The 17,113-nt window shown below is 44.5% G+C and overlaps 4 protein-coding genes and 1 non-coding gene across 5 annotated transcripts; 2 read left to right on the forward strand and 3 right to left on the reverse strand.

The window, feature by feature from the left end:
* Positions 1–1,045: 1,045 nt before the first annotated feature.
* Positions 1,046–2,563, reverse strand: ONS95_011678 (uncharacterized protein; the record flags this gene model as incomplete). The annotated part of the gene is made up of 1 exon (XM_058505306.1): positions 1,046–2,563. The coding sequence occupies one exon, from the start codon at positions 2,561–2,563 to the stop codon at positions 1,046–1,048; it is 1,518 nt and encodes a 505-aa protein (XP_058359863.1).
* Positions 2,564–3,465: 902 nt separating this feature from the next.
* On the reverse strand, positions 3,466–4,642 carry ONS95_011679 (uncharacterized protein; the record flags this gene model as incomplete). The annotated part of the gene is made up of 4 exons (XM_058505307.1): positions 3,466–3,855; positions 3,932–4,149; positions 4,201–4,493; positions 4,548–4,642. 4 exons carry the CDS (start codon positions 4,640–4,642, stop codon positions 3,466–3,468), a joined length of 996 nt encoding a protein of 331 aa, XP_058359864.1.
* Positions 4,643–10,728: 6,086 nt separating this feature from the next.
* ONS95_011680 lies at positions 10,729–10,831 on the forward strand. The gene has a single exon. It is a non-coding gene; the product is annotated as a tRNA-Gln (tRNA).
* A 534-nt stretch (positions 10,832–11,365) lies between these two features.
* On the forward strand, positions 11,366–12,590 carry ONS95_011681 (uncharacterized protein; the record flags this gene model as incomplete). Its single annotated transcript, XM_058505308.1, has 2 exons — positions 11,366–12,029; positions 12,220–12,590. Exons 1-2 carry the CDS (start codon positions 11,723–11,725, stop codon positions 12,588–12,590), a joined length of 678 nt encoding a protein of 225 aa, XP_058359865.1. The 5' UTR covers positions 11,366–11,722.
* Positions 12,591–12,801: 211 nt separating this feature from the next.
* Positions 12,802–16,368, reverse strand: ONS95_011682 (uncharacterized protein; the record flags this gene model as incomplete). Its single annotated transcript, XM_058505309.1, has 1 exon — positions 12,802–16,368. The coding sequence occupies one exon, from the start codon at positions 16,366–16,368 to the stop codon at positions 12,802–12,804; it is 3,567 nt and encodes a 1,188-aa protein (XP_058359866.1).
* Positions 16,369–17,113: the final 745 nt, after the last annotated feature.

Raw genomic sequence — 17,113 nt, forward strand, 5'->3', positions numbered from 1 at the left:
TGACGACTGACCTTACCCCGTGGCACCAGTTCATCTGTTCTCCGTAAGAAAAGAAGTGTCAGTGTCAAGCTGTCATGATTCAGTTCTTTAGTGCCACCGGGATCGAGAATACTAAAAATACCACTTTGACAATCTGGAGATGGTCAGGGTTCAAACACGGGTGTCATCGCCCAAAGCTCGGGTCTTGATACGAGGCTTATCAGCCACGAGAATTCAAGAATCGTGTTGGGATCCCCTTGGCATTTGAAACAAGCTCATCCAATCTGATGTAGTGTATGATTCATAGTCCCGTTTTCGAAGGCGACTGTCAATATTGAATTTCGTCCGACCTTCTTGATGTTATTATCGAAGGGAATCAAGTTGCACGCGACACACAAAAGGATCTTGTCTTGAATCTTCATATCCGCACCTTCTGAAAGGGGCTGTCTGGTCTGCTGATGATTTGCAATGAAAACAGCCTAATTTTAGCCACTGCATCAAGAGAATGCCAGAAGTACCCATGACTTCCTCTCTATGAAGTCTTTGTTGAAATGCTGACTCGAGCCCTTGGGGCTCTCATCTCGGCTCTCAGATTCGCGGTCTGCGATGGAGTGTTGAAAGATGGCTCGTGTCCGCCGACTTCTAATTTGCAGCGACTCGATCTGTAAAACGTCCTAGGTGAGCTATATTTACAATTTCATGAGGGATCTCTGCTACATCGTCTGAAAAGACAAGAGATCACCGAGAACAGAAGGCCGGGAGAGTGAAGCCTGAGTTTGCAAGCGCGATCACTGTTAAGTCGACTGGCTTCAGCGAAGGCTCTGGGTCGCCAATGGCTTGAAGGTGCTTCAAAGGAGAATGAAAAACATGAGGCAAAATCAATGGATTTCGGTTCCGGAGAGCCATTACATTACTCTAGAGCTATGTGAATCATCGGATCAATGGACAAGTAAAGGTTGGGGTGCACCCTCTTCACAACTCAGCAGCTTATAATTGATACTCATCCTGAATCAACCCCTCATTCTGATCACATACTTCCATAAAAATTCCGTAGTCTCGTCTTACCTCAGTAACTGGAAGCAGCTTTCGCTCTCAACTTCGCACCATACTTCCACAGAACCCACGGATACGGCAGTCCGATCACTAACCCAATAAAACACAGCGTGGTGTTTGCCCATCCATACCCAAGCACCGCATACATCCGCGGCGAGAACAGCGGGAACAGAAATGCACACATCGATTGGAGGAATCTCGTGGCAGCCATCGCGGACGACGTATGGCCAGAATACGAGTCGATGATATACGCAGTGCTGACCATGCCGACGCACTGTACGCCCATCAGAGAAAGGAATATCGCGACATCAACCGCCACCCAGTAGACTCTGTTCTCAGCGGTCCATCCGTAGAATAGCAGAAAGAGAAAGCCGATGATGAGACCTGGGACCATGATTGGCAGCCGTAACTCTGGTGTTTCAACACAACTGGGATTGCGAGCCTTTCGACGACGATAGAGAAAGTCGACGAAGAAGCCACAAATCTGCGATCCCGCAACCTCACCGAGAGAAATAGCGATGTAGTGCAGCCCACTTATTTCTACTGACTGGCCATAGTGCTCGATCCATAAGTTTGAGAAGGTGGATAGGACGATGTAGAGGAGACCATAGTTGAAGCCTTCAAGAATTGCTGTGATCTGGATAACAGGATGAAAAGCCAGAAGCCTCAGCGGACGTGAGAACGCTCGGCCAAGAGTCGACAGCAGTGTTTTCCCGCGCTCAAGATCCTCATGCTCGGTGTAGTATCGCAGGTCCCCAGTCTCACGACGTAGCTTCTCGGCTCGACGATGGAGGATCAGAGGCCCGTACGTCTCTTTGAAAGTCCCGATCGTGGCAATCATCATGACGGCTTGGAAGATAGACGTAGTCCAGAACATCCATCTCCAAGTCGTTGGCTCCGCCATGAATCCACCGATGATGGGACCTACGCAAGCTCCGAGGAGTGGAATGAGTAGGTAGATACTTAATGATCGACCGCGCTGTCCTGGTCGCCAGACATCGCTTAATACACCTCCAGCGAGGGCATAGATGGAACTGGCGCCGAATCCAGCTAGGAATCGAGCACCAATGAGTAGCCCCTTCGAATTGGCGAAGCCACATGCAATGTTCCAGACGAGGAACCAGAGACCGGAAGCATGTAAGACGATCTCGCGACCGTAGACTTCGGACAGAGGCCCGATGAGGAGTGGACCGAATGCTGTCGCGAGGAGGTAAATTGATAGAGCCATGGCCGACTCAGCCGGTATCATGTCCAAGTCTTTGGCGATGGTGGACAGAGCTGGTGCCATGATTGTAGAAACCATGATACGGTTGAAGCCAGTGGCTGAGAGGACATCGGTCACCGCCCACTTTCGACCTGTTGACCAGTCTAGAGGATTGTCGGCATCGTATGGAACCGCGAAGCCGACGAGGTATGGATCGTCTTGCTTCATGGCAGTTGGTGTGAAGGTTGCATTAGTGTAAGGAATTGGTGCCATTTCCAGTTCTGTTGGGGTCGTATCCACGATAATATCATGATTGTTCGAAGACATGTTGGGTTTTCCCGATTGTCTGGAGTGGGGTTCGCTATGTAGGGATTATGGTATGCTGAGAAGGGAAGAGGAGAGAGAGAGAGCATGACGAGCGACAAAGACGGAGGAAACTAAGAGATTAAATGCTTACGAGCGTCTGAGAAAAGAAACGAAACATGGGAGGCGGCCTGGATTTACTCCGACATGGCATCTGTATGTCAGGGCCGCTACATTGGCCACAGTCAAAGCAGGCGGTTGAAAGACTCTGGTTGGTCAAGGAGCGCCTGCCTGATGATCAGATAAGATGACAGAACGGTCCACTCTCCTAGAAGATGTTATCAGATCCTCGGCTGCCTGCTGCTACCCTGTAAGTGCATGGTGCGGACATGATGAGATACATGCGAGGGCTGGTGAAATGGTTTTTGGATGTGTCGTCTCGCGGCCAAAGAGAGTGCGGAAGGAATACCTTTTCTCGATTGGAAACTACATATAGGCTGAACCTACCACAACATAATTGAGAGAGAATGTTCTCAAAGATGTGAATATATTATCCTGGGCGAATGGGAAACGTAAGACATGAGGTGGATGTCGTTTGCGGGAGGAAGAAAAAAAAGCGAGCTCCGTATCCGACGGTATGAACTCGGGACCTTGAAAGTGCCTGCATTTACGTCCCAACTCGGGTCATCAATACAACCACGTTGACTCGGCACAATTTTACTCTTCGACTCACGCTCGCTCAGATGCTTTCCCCCGAGCATGACCTGCCTCATTCTGTACGAGCATGAGCCTTAAGTCGCGTGGTCTTATTTCTGTTTCTCTGAACATGGCCCCCCTAGAGTTTCCGTGAGAACTGAAACCTGTTCCGAGATATTGACAGTGTGGGTACAGGCTGTAATCGTATAGTTAGGTATTCTAGTGCAGCATCATACATCCTTGTTAAAAGTATCCCAAACGCCAGCCTCCTCAATCACTTCGAACCAGGGATCTTGCAACAACTCTTCCGCAGTCGGTCTATCTCGAGGATCCATTTTCATGATATTGAGAATGAGATCTCTGTCTTGGATTCGGATCTCTTTCAGAGAGGCTCTATTGAACGAACCTCGTTCGTCCTTCGGAACCGTATTGAAAAGAGCCTGGATTACTTTATCCGAATCCGAATCTTCTTTGTCACCGATGAGCTCTCGATATTTGGCTGGGATAGGTCCAAACCATCTGAACATGTTGACTAGAATGAGCCAGTCAAAGTCTTCATGGTCGTGCGACACTTTTGGCCGTAGAATATGCCACTCGCCTCCGTATATCAGCGAGATCAGCTTAATGATAAAGGACAATCAGCTCTGGGTGCAAAGGAGAGGATACTCAACTACCGTAAGAGAAAAGATTACTTACACAGAGTCCGAAGGACCAGATGTCTGTCGCAGTATTCCACGGCACGCTAATCAGGACCTCGGGGCTTCTCCAAAGCGGAGCGCCTATGCTGTGGCATTCTTTGGCAAACTTGGAGTCTACCTGAGAGCAAGAGCCCAGATCACTAAGTTCCACAGCTGAAAAGCGGTTATTCGCATCATTCGTTCCATAATTGACAAGAATATTGTCCAACTTGACATCTGATCTGAAGTTAGTTGACAGAACTCCGCAAAAATCTCAGTAAATCTTGCCAGTATGAACAAAACCCTCTTGATGTAGCGCTTTTAGTGACTCTAGTATCCGTTTAGAGACGTATTTGAGCTCTTCGCGATTAAGCATCTTTTGTTTGGACGCCTTGTGGAGATCGTCATCGAGATGCCTTAACGCGATGGCTAATGGTTCGGCAGGATCATGAATCTCATCGATTATTGGCCTGAGGTGTGGAACTTTCCTTTCGAATTTCCTGAGAAGGTCGCGTTCATGTTGAACCCTGTAATGGTTTGAGACTGCTTTGATCACAACCTGCTCTTGGCTGGAACGGTTCCTGTCCGGATTTAGCTTTCGGAACCCGAAGCTCAACGTTTACAGGCAGACTCACAGTGCAAACCAAACAGAATCACGGACTTCTTTGGAGATCGCATACTCTCCTACACTGCCCTTCAAAACTTGACCGAGCCTGTAGAGCGAAGACATCGTGACAAGTTGACCAAATTTCTGCAGATGCAAGAGGGCTCTTGAAGCCAACGGATGAAGAAAACGACTGTGAAGTCTCGTGGACAATTAATACGTTATTTGGGGCCAACTAAGTTTTTTTCCTAATGCCTCAACCATCATCTAAAGGATTGCTAAAACACATTTTACTTCACTGCGCTAAGAATGGCAGGGCCCGATTGATGTAAATACTAGACGTCCAAAAAAAAAAAAAAGCAAATAGTGACGCCGAAACTGTCATAATTGCAGTTGTATAAGAAGCTACTACAGAGAGAGAGAATCTCTTATATAAAGGGGTAGCGTACTTAGTAGTACGGCCTATAGTACTAAGTCTACGCCTATAATCCCTATATTTCTAATAGCCCCCCTATTCTCTATATCTGTAGTAAATAGAGCCTTCTAAAGCAGTATAGCGCTAAATATTCCCGAAGCGACGCTAGAGTATCGCCGAAGTATTGCTGATAACTTGTATCATATAAGGAGCCTCGATTATGCCTTATTAACTCCTGTAATATACTAGCATATATATAGTACCTATATCTCCTGTTTTCCTAGGAGTTTAGCAACTTTGTAGTATTAAAGCATATAAAACAGTATAAGAGTGTACCTAAATCGCTCCCTTATTAATGATCTCCTGCTCCTGCCGCTCTTATTCACCCTTCTTTATAGCTACCTCGTACCTTCCTTTTATAGCTACTAAGATATTCCTTACTAGCCTTCTCTCTAGCCTCTAGGGTATATAAAGGTCGTCCTCTTCTAGTTCTGTTTCTTTTCCTTCTTCCTTTAACTGCGGAATAAGATTCGTCTTAACTATTAGGTATAGTGGTTATATGTTATATTTTGCTTAATTCGCAGTTATATATTATCGTTAAGGAAGATATTTGTTAAAGGACTGATTTTCCGCGAAGAATATTCTATTTTTTATAGGTTCTACTACTAGAAACAGCCTTAATTTATATAGGTCTACTATTAATTAGCTAACTGTTATTAATCTTAGAGTTATTATTAGAGAATCAGTTGTTACTAGGTAACCCTATATATGTCTTATATCGTTTAAACGATTCTAAAGGTAAAGCTTTCGTAAGAGTGTCTACTATGTTATTATTACCTGGAACGTGTTTTACTACTAACTTATTATATAAAACTATGTTATCTCGAATATAGAACTAGCGGATATTAATATACTTTGCCTTTAGATGGAATTTCCGTTCTTTTAAGAGAGATTCAGCTCTAGCGTTATTAAGATATAGCGTAGGAATTCGGGATAGCTTTATATCGAGGTCTTTCTATAGCTTAAGTAACTAAGCTACTTCTCTGGAGCTATTACTAGCAGCTATTATCTCAGAATCTAAGCTAGAGAGAGCTGTAGACCTTTGCCTATTAGTAGCCTAAGAGATTAGACCCCTATAGAACCTTGCTATTTATCCTTAGAACGATTTCCTATTGTATTCCGTCCCTTACGTAGCGTTAGTCTAAATATCAAATATATCGTTGTTTAGCTTTCCCCTGTATTCTATTCCGATTCTAAACGTTATTCTGTTACCTTCTGTATATCGTAGATATCGGAGGAGAGGTTTCGTGTCTTGGAGGTGAGATTTAAGGGGATTTAACATATGCCGCGCTAGCTAGCCTGTTATATAAGTAATATCAGGTCGTGTGAGGTTCGAGAGGTATATTAGAGAGCTAATAATCTGCTGAAATAGTGAGATCTCTTTAAGGGAGGCTAGTACGACACCTTTATCTTTAGCTAACTCCCTTAGTACTATTCTAGCGGCTGTAGGTAAGGCATTACCTCTAGCTGCGGCTATTCCAAACCTTTCTAGTAGCTTTTGTGTATAAGCTATTTAATGAATCCGCAGAGTCTTATTCTTCCTATCTCTCTTAACTTATAGGCCTATAAACGTATCGATAGCTCTAAGGTCTTTGCCTTTCCAGGTCTTTAAGAGCTATTTCTTGAGATATTCGCAGTCGGCAGGGTTACCTATAATCAGTATATCATCGACGAAGACTAATACGTATACTCTATTCTTGAAGATAAAGAGATTAGGGTTAGCCTCTAACGCTTCTAGACCTAGCTTTTCTATCTTATCTTTAATAAGGAGCTACTATTCCCTAGGTACTTGTTTTAGGCTGTAGAGAGAGCGTAGGAGCTTCAGATATACGTCTTTCCTTCTATTCAGCTCTAAGTGAAGCTTATTCCATATCTCTGGCGTCTTATTGTTCGGAATCGTTATATATATATCTTCTTTTAAGTACGTGTTTAAGAAAGTAGTATTAATATCGATATACTCGATCTCTAGGTCTCTTTTAGCTATAATAGCGAGTAGTGCTTATAAGGTGAAATAGCGTATGACGCTCGCGAAGGTATCGAAGTAGTTAAGGCCGTGTTTTTACTTAAAGCCTCTTACTACGAGCCTAGCCTTTTGCCGTGCTATAGAGCTATCGGAGTTGATTTTATTACGTAGAACTAGTCTTAAAGATATTAGTTTTAAGCCGGAGGGAGGCTTACTAAAGTACACTCTATAGGTTCTAGCGCTTTGTATAGCTTATAATTCCTTAAGAATAGCGGCCTTCTATTCTACTAGATTATCCCTTAGAGCCTCTGCGATAGTTATAACCTTAAGAGGTCGTATAAGTTCACTCTCTAGTGTAATTAGCGCTATTTAACAGGTTAGTACCTTATTAAGGATTTGCTAAGAGTATAGCTTCGTAGTTATTACTTAAGCGGCTTACTCGAAGTATTGTTTTCTACGCTGTTTCCTACTATATCTTAATAGTAGAGTATTATCAGACGCGTTTACTAGTTAAGTCTATTCAGGGAGGCGTTAATCAGACGCTCCCTTAGTGTCTCTCACTATGTTTTCTGCAGCTGACCTTCCCCTTAAAGGATTTTCAGCTTCTATAGCTAGCCTCTCTCCTAGAGGTCTTTCAGCTTCTATAGCTAGCCTCTCTCTTAGAGGTCTTTCTAAGCCTTTAGCACCCCTAGCTAGCCTCTTAGTAAGTGCTGGACCGGTAGCCGGTAGCAGAGGTCTTTCTACTGCCTTATCACTGCCTTTTAGTATAGTTTCCTTACTACTAGTATATATAGAGTATATTATATACTTGTTAAAGCCGCAGTCGGCTGTTTCCAGTTCCTTAAAGGTTTCTATGTTCAGGAGCCTATAGGTTAAGGTGTTAGCTATACCTACTAATACGAAATACCCCGGAATCGTCCTTTACTTTATTTTACCCTAATATAGCCCTAGTGAATACAAAGGGTATACTATAGAGCTAAATACTCTTATTTTAGAGAGGTTTATAAGCTGTCCTTTGTACGCTTTGATTAGAGTAAGTCTAGTAGCTGTTTTATATAGTAAAGCAGTAGTTAGGCGTTTGTTCTTTAGCTTTACTACTTACTTAATAGCGTAGTATTATATATTCTTAGGTATCTTCGCGTTATAGAGGATTAAGCGTGTAATCTTAGCTAGTTTATATATCTATCGCTCTACGACTCTATTCAGAGAGTGTTTATATAGAGGAGAGGGTTTAGGAACGATTCCACTCTCTTATAGCTAGTTAATAAACTTAAGACCGAACTCTCCCTTGCTATTATTAGTCCTCTAGTAGATAATTATACGGAATTTGCTTTGCCCTTGAGTTTTAAGCTGTAGCTTTAATTTCCGAATAACTAGTTAAATAGTTAACACAAACTTATTAACTAAGAGATCTACCTAATATATCCTCGTAGTATTATCTACTACTAAAAGGAAGTATTTATAGCCGCGAATTAAGTGTAGTAAGATACTAGAGATATTAGCGTGTAGTTGATAAATAGGTATATTAGTTCTACTATCTGACTTCTTATTAAAGTGCTCTTTTATATAGCTTGTAAGGTAAGCCTCGTAATACCTCTCTCCCTTTAGCTCCGGAATAGAAATCAGTCTTATTCTGTAACCGCTGTAAGTAACTAGTTTCTTTAAATAGGCGTAATTTATATAGCTTAAACGCTTATGGAGTAGATCTGCCTTTGTTTTCTTTATACTAAGCTAACTCTCTATTCGTTCCTTTAGTAGCTTTAAGTCTAACGGAATTATATTATATGTAACTTAATATCGAGGATTCGTATCTAGAATATATAAACTTCTATTTCTTATACCTGTAAAAGCTAGTTTACTATTCCAGTATCTATTTGCTAATATCTTAGTTAGTTCTATATTAATTCCTTTATCTAAGAGTTGATATATTAATACTAGCTTTATAGCTCTAAAGTTAGGTACGTATTATACGTCTTTAAGAGTTAACCTATTAACAGTAATATCTCTATAACCTTTAGCTATCGAGTATGAATTAGTTGCTGTTTTAATGTATTTAGCGTTATACTAGCGCTTAAGTTACTTGAACTTAGCTAGAACTCTACTGAAGTGGCGAGTGGCGCTAGAGTCGATTTTCTAGATAGATTCTGTAATAGAGATTATTAATAAAGTATATTCTACGTCTTTAGTGTAGTAAATCTTTTCCGAAGGGAATACGAGATAAGTATTATTATCTTTAATTTCCTTTACTTTGTTAGCGCTATCTCTCGCGTAGGTATTCTTAGCTTTCGTATAATCTGTGTACTAGTAGTTGTAGCTTTTATATCGGGCATACTGATTTCGGCCTAATTTAGGGCGATTTCCTCTCTTTTCTACACGCCCTCTATATCTCTATTAGCTACTACCCCTGCTGTTATTATTCTGTCTTTCCTATCTTCTCCTGTTCTCACGTATATTACCTCTCCTATATGAATAGCCTCTACTCCTCTGGCCTCTACTATCTCTACTACCTCTCCCTTTATTGTAGTCTCTATTCGCGTAGTTCGCGGCGTTACTAGTAGCTACAGGTCGAAGCTGTTCCCTCTATTAAATTTAATATTCGTTAAGCTTTTATACAGTATCTCTAAGATCTAGGTCTTGCGATTCTAGGGTAAGCGCTATAGTAATCTAAGCTCCGGACGCTAGTAACGACTGTAATAGCTTAAGACGTATATCCTTATTAGTGAGAGGTTTACTATCGCCGCTAAGCTTTACTTTAAAGAGTAAGAGCCTTATGACGTAGTTCTGAAGTGTTTCCTCTCCTAAGATAAACTTTATCTTAAAGAAATCGTCTCTTATATTAGTAAAGGTAAGACTCCCTTGAACTACTTTACTTTTATCTGCGTGAATAGCTTCCTAGAGAAGCTTAGCGTCGTTCAGTTTAATAATATCTCTATACTTAGGAAAGAGAAGCTTAGAGATTAAGTTAATAACTATTTTAAAAGCTTCTTTCTTTTCCTTAGCGTGAGTATTCTACTAATTAACACTATTCGGCATGCTAACTTTAGTAAGAACGTGATAAAGAACACTAGCCTTAGCTAGCTCTTATTTAGTCTTAAGCTCCTATTCAAAGAAGTTATCGAACTCTAGTAGAGTTTTACTTTTTAAGGCTCCGGCGACGTGGGGAATTAGTGCTTTTAATTAGGATAATATCGTAGTATAGTAGCAGATACACTAAGAGTTGATAAAGTGGAGATCTTAATAAAAATGAAGTTTTAAGGTCTTTTTCGATTGATTGGAATTGCTACTATGTTATAATTGCAGTTGTATAAGAAGCTACTACAGAGAGAGAGAATCTCCTATATAAAGGGGTAGTGTACTCAGTAGTACGGCCTATAGTACTGAGTCTACGCCTACAATCCCTATATTTCTAACAGAAACAAATGCGGCTCAGCCGTGGCGCCAAGCCCTGGATTGCTGGGCTGCTCCGCCAATCATGCTTCATAATCCATCTATGCTGGGTTTTGCGGCTCGGTATGCCAAACGATACAACAGTTACTTTACTTTTTGTCTATGGGCATGGCAAAGCGAGCCAGAGCACAAGATTGTGTTTGGATGAGATTCAGGGTGCAGATTTGGCTCTTAAGCGCAAGCCCCTTCCAGCCCCACCAAAGTACACATCGCTTGACAAATTTTGATGCCGAAGTTTTTGCTTCAGTTCCGACGTCCATGCGGAGAAATTTCTACCTGCTCTAAGTAACCAAATAAGAAATCCCGTTACATTCACGAGTCCAAATCGGTTGTATAGTGTAGTGGTTAGCACGTGGGATTTTGACTACATATCAGAATCACGGATATCTTATCCTTTCCCGAATCCCCGGTTCGAGCCCGGGTACGACCTATGTGATCTTATCACTTTTTTTTTGGCATTTTGTTGCAAATCGATTTGAGTTTACTTTTCATCATTCTTTTGCTAGGGACGCTTTGTCTTCTCTTTTTCATTTTTCTTTGCAAAATTTTGTGGTGGGGGGAGTGGTGACGTCAAGCGAGCCTTCCCCTGTTGAAGACCCCGCAGCTCAGGGTTAGCGACGAGGTAAACAACAAGTACATATGAGTTTGGACCTGAGGCTTGTGGAATACATATGTGTACTTTCCAACTAAATGGGTACTTACAGCCGAGTACAAAGTTTGACCTTCTGTTCTCTCTCTATCTGTGACTGTACCTTTGCAGCCCATTGTTGGTCCAGAGTGTTCAATTGAGTTTGCCTGCTTGTGTAACAAGGTATGTGAAGATGGATATCAGATGTGCCGTGCAGTTCTCACTCAACCCCTCTAGGCTCCCCATTTTCAGCCCCGGATGATTCAATGCCACCACAACCCAAGCACGCCTCCATAAATCTACCAACTCATCGCCGTCCCTCCCGTTCGGATTCCATGCCATCCCGTTGCACACTGGTACAAAGTTCCGGACACAAGGGTACAAAGCAACAAAACATTGTCCCACAGCATGACTACCAGTAGGCACCATGTATGAACATCGGTTTGTCCCTACCTAATCTAAATTCCATTCAAACAATGTCGGGACCTTGCAGCTGTATGCGGTGCTCCGTTGGGACAAAGTGGATTGCTTGTAGCCTTAAGTGAGCAGAGCTCCTGGGATGATGGTCCTCTCGGAACTGATTCGGATTTCCTTTTGTTCTTGAGATCAAACAAATCCACCAAATCTCATCATTGTTTGCATGATTCGCCCTCTGATCGAGATCATTCAGCACCGATAGTCACAATCTATACGATGTTTCCCCACCACTCCCCCACGTTCACTTATCTCCTCATGCTCCTCCCAGCAATCACCCTTCTCATCTCAGCACAACAACCAACACCTTTCATTCCAGCAACCCACCTTGGATACGGCATCTCAATACCCACTTCAACCACCGCTTCCTCCCAAACCGCACATTTCTTTCCTCCTCTGCCATCCGCTTTCCACCTTTCAAGAACCGAAGAAGCATACACTGCATCAATATACTCAGCCCTAACATCCGTACAATCGACATGGACTGCAGGATCTGAGTATCCGAGGATCACAGCTGCTATTAATGGTATTATTCTGATCCAAATTCCACCTATCCTAACCACCTCCATATTCTCCATCAGCCTATTTCCCCTCTCACTTCAGAATAATGAAACCTCGATCTCCCCTCCCCCTCCCCCAGTCTTTCCCCCAAAAACTAAAAGAAAAGAAATTTCACCCAACTCAGCTAACCAACCCCCCTTCTCTCCCACCAACAGCCGCCGCTCCCACAACCCTGCATCCCTCGCTGCTAGCATCAGGCTACAACTGGCTTGAAATCGTCACCTCCCCCTGGTATAGCAGTGTCGACGCTTCGATCCGCGAAGAAATATCAGCACAGGAATCAGCTTTACAAAGCGCATTCGATAGTATGGTTCCTGCGGCATCCGTGGACTCAAATTCAGACAAGGATGGGAATGGAAAGGGTGGGAACATTGGAAATGGAGGCAGCGCAAAAAGTAATGGCGGGTTAGGGAGGAGTGACATGTTGATTCTTGGAAGAGCGAGTAGCAGTGGAAGTAGCTGGGCGTTAGGGATGGGTTTGGGTGCTGGCTTTGTGGTAGGGGTCTGGTTGGTTGGTGGGTTCTGAGTGCTATCCCCTCTTTCGGCGGGTTTATAATCTGGAAATTTGGAGAGGACTCTGGCTGTCTTTGTAATTTTATTGAATGCATTATTGGAAAGAAAAATATCGAGCAACGCTATTCTGGTCTGTGCTAACATTGGGTATCCGTACTCCATTTCCTTCCTTCCCTGCCAACAGCTGGCATCCACCCATCCATTCATTCGTTCCCTCTTACGTATCACCCAGTCACCCTCTCACCCTGTTCGTCAACAGCAACAGCCTCCCTAGCCTTGAACCCAACACCCGGCAGGCGACTCCTCAAAGCCAGACTACTACACACCACACTGATACTACTCAGCGCCATAGCCAAGCTCGCCCATACAGGATCCAACCTGATGTGTTTCCCTCCACTCGAGATGGGGTAGAACACTCCAGCTGCAACGGGCAGAGCCACTAGATTATAAACCAAAGCCCAGCCAAAATTAAACTTGATGCGTCGAAAGACGAATTTACTTAGATCGAGCAGCGTGATGAGGGAGTTAAGGTTACTGGAGACGAGAACGAACTCAGCCGACGAGATGGCGATGTCAGACCCGGAGCCGATTGCGATTCCGACATCTGCAGTTGTGAGAGCGGGCGAGTCATTGATGCCATCTCCAACCATGGCGATGAGAGCGCGTTTGTCTATATGATCTTTCCCAGAAGAAGTGCGCGACTTGAGGGATCTCTGGAGATACTGGATTTCCTTGGCTTTTTCACTGGGTAGAACACCGGCGATAATATTGGTGAGAGGAATGCCGACTTTCGCTCCAATGGCATTGGCTGTAATTGGATTGTCACCCGACAGCATCCAGACATCCTTTCCACTCTTCTGCAAGGCACGTATGATACCTGGTGCTTCTGGTCGGATTGGATCCGAGATAGCGAACATCGCCGCAAGCTGCCAATTACCAGCGGGTTCCAGAATGCTGTCGTTGAAAACTTTGACCGCTGCTAACGCGACGGATTTGCCCTCATGCTTCCACTTTTCAAGTTCAGATCGCGCAGGTATTGGTATGACGACATCGTTGATCGACATGAAGGTTTCATTACCGATGACCGTCTCTGCTCCAGCACCTGCAATGGATCCGCCAAGGTCGAAACTACCACCCAATCCTCTTCCAGCAATTTCTTCCACACGCTCAACGTGAACACCTGATACAGTCATCTTCTTGCAGAATGAAACAAGAGCCTTTGCGACGGTGTGACTACTATTCTCCTCCAGTGCTTTGACCATTCCCAGAATAGTTGCTTGGGACTCTTCTTGACTAAATTCCTTGCTCTCCTTGGCTTGCTCAAGTTCTTTGACCAAGCGGAGGATACTTGATTTAGAAACTTGGCTATTCTTGCCAAAGTCCATAGGAAAAACGTTGAAGTCTGTGACGACCGGTTCTCCGCCTATGGTCAAGGTGCCCGTTTTGTCGAAGACAATGCAATCGATCTTGCTCGCTTTCTCAAATGCCTCGCCTCCTCCCTTCACGAGTATGCCATATTTTGCTGCGAGACCGCCACCCACGAACAATGCCGTAGGAGCCGCTAATGCGAGACCACAGGGGCAGGCAACAACGAAAACAGCGATAGCAAACTGTAATGACCATGCGACCCAGCCGCCGGAGTCATGACCTAAATAGCTTCGTGGGAGGGTCCCAGAAAGACCTAATCCAAGCCACACCAGCCAAGTTGTAATGGCGATAAGGGTGACGAACGGGACGAAATAGCCAGTCAAGGTATCGGCAATGCGCTCCATTGGAGCACGGCGTGTTTGACCTTCACGGACGGCCTTAACAATTTGATCCAGCATCGAGGCTCCCGCAACACCAGTGATTCTTACAGAAACTGGAGACTCTTTATTGACAGTGCCTGAGAATACCTCATCCCTGATCGACTTTTTCACAAGTCGTGATTCTCCGGTGAGACTAGACTCGTCAAACTTTGAATCTCCCTGAACGATTGTCCCATCGCACGGTGGAGAGCCTCCTTGGAGCACCTTCACTGTGTCACCGAATTCCAGTAAATCAACATTCACACTCTTCACGGGTTCGGGTCGCTGTTCGTTAGCGAGCTGCTCTCCGGCCGGAATGTTTTCGGTCAATGTCTCTTCACTTGATCGACTTCCACAAGGACGTTCGATGAGAAGTGCTTCGGTAGGCCGCAGCTTTCCGAGCATGGTGACGGCATCACCTGTCTTGGATTTGCTGTAAGATTCGATGAGTCGGCCGACGAGGAGAAAGAGGGTAAGGAAAACCACGGAGTCGAAATAAAAGCCACTGTCCTCCACGTGTTTCGACCCTTTGGCACCAGCTGCAATAAGCTGAGCAACGGATGAGATGTACGCGATGGATGTACCGAGAGACATCAGCATATTCATACTTCCAAAGCGGTAGAACCTTTGTAGCATGGGTGTCGAGCTACCACGTCGCCACATAGATCGAATTTCTTTCAGCGCCCGAGTATGAAATACATCAGCACATAGGAAGTACACTGGAGTCGCCAAAATAAAGAGTGACCATTGTGTTCGACTAACTCCAGCATACAGAGGATGCATCAAAAATCTTTTGCCTGAATTGTCGCTGGGTACTAGACTCATGTAGATGATGCCAATGATCAGAGTCGGAATGGCGATGGTGAATGTAAGGGCAACTCTGATAAGGATTCGCAACTGTTCTCGGGCGTGAAGCTGTCGAGATCTTTCCTCGAGGGTGGGTGGATGGTATATTGAAGGGCTGATTGTTTCGGCGACCCCTGAGATAGCTGCGATGATGTCTCTGATAGTGAAGTCGGGTATCCGAGGAGTGTAAGTGACCTGTAACACCGGGTTCTGGAGGGATACAGGCCGACCAATGTTGATCTTGCTGCCGAATGCTGTTGAAAGGGCCACGTGTACACGAGGAGGGCAATGTTCACAGAACATTCCATCTATCTTGATCTCGACGGTGCGCTGTTCGCTTCGTATGCCGGAAACAACCTTGCTGGTATCGACGATAGAGTCAATGGCTGCGTCATATCCGATGTCCTCGATGGCCCCAACTATATCATTCTTGTGTCCTTCTCCCACATACTCAACAGTAGCACTGTTCGAAATTAAGTTGACGACGACTTTGTTGACCCAAGATTTCTTTTCCAACTCCTCAGTGATAGCTCCAACGCAGGCTGCACATGTCATGCCACCAATAGCTAGAATAGCCCGCCATGTGTCTGCATTGACCTCTGTGTCGACCGAGTCAATGGTGACCAATTCGTTATTCTCGGGCAGGTACATCTTCGAATTTTTGCCTCCATAATTGGCAGACGACGACGCTTTTGAATCGTGAGGTTTTCCAGCTGCGTCTCGCCGACATGCTTCGCAATGCTCAATGTGCTCAGAAGAGCATTTGGAATTCTTCCCATGCCGCGAATATTGGTCTGACGAAAATCTATTGATAACTCGATCGAGGTAACCATCCGAACCATCGATGTCTGCGGCTGATGATCCAATGGGAGGGCGGCTGAGGTCTGGTGCAACGTCGTAGACTTCGAAGCCTGCATTTTCCAGAGCATCTTGTATGTCCGCGACCGATATAGCAGCGTCGTGTTCGACTGTGACTACAGAAGAGACAAGAGATGGTGATACGGTGGCTGGGGGAGGATCGAGGGCGTATAAAGTATTTTGAATATGGGAAACGCAGGATGGACAGTGGAGGTTAGACAAAATAAATGAAGTCGTAACCATGTTCGGTGGGCGTGTGGAGTGAGACATCTTTTCTGAGGAATATGGTAGAGAATCCATCGCGACTATTGTTCGCACTCGCGTTTATCTCATCCGGGTGGTATGAAGAACGGGAAGGTGTGATGGAGACCAGTTGAGGGTCTCGGAGTTGTATATGGAGGAGGAAAGAAGGGACGGGGACTGCGAGAAGCTGCGAGAAGAAAAGGGAACAAGGGAAATGAAAATCTATGACAGATGACATTCCACTCGGATGTACACTGCATATTCATTTGGTTGATAATTCGGGCTGATATTGAAGAAGCTGAGTGGATGGTAGTTGTGGTGATTCACCGCAGAAACGTCGCAACGCACAAATCTCGCACCGCACAATCCGCGCTGTCTAACCTAATCTCTCCTAGCAGCAGGCACTAGCATCTATCACGTGTAGTGGATAGGCGGTTTCGAAATACATCAAACAGAGTGAAAGTGAAGGATTTAGATTGTTCGCAGCGAGAAAGACATGTAGTACGAGAATCTGGTGTGTTTTGTTGACATCGAATGAGGGTGAGAGAGTCCTCATTTTCCCTGATGCCTCTCTAGGCTCGCTTGTTAAATCACAGCCAGCCAAAGGGATATTCGCGGACAACATTCAAGAATTGCTTTCTTGTCGTGATACTTTGTTACAGATAAGAGGCTGAGAATTCAGAGGATTGTAACCTCTGGCTTGGGCTTGCATGTCCATCGACTCGTTCATCCAAGAGGCTTGATCTCTCACAGTCACGTGCCAAGCTACGTGTTCTCTGCACCATCTGCGAAACGGCAGAAT

Source organism: Cadophora gregata, assembly GCF_030347475.1.
Source record: "Cadophora gregata isolate MNR1 chromosome Unknown scaffold_5, whole genome shotgun sequence".
NCBI classification, from domain to species: Eukaryota; Fungi; Ascomycota; class Leotiomycetes; order Helotiales; family Ploettnerulaceae; genus Cadophora; species Cadophora gregata.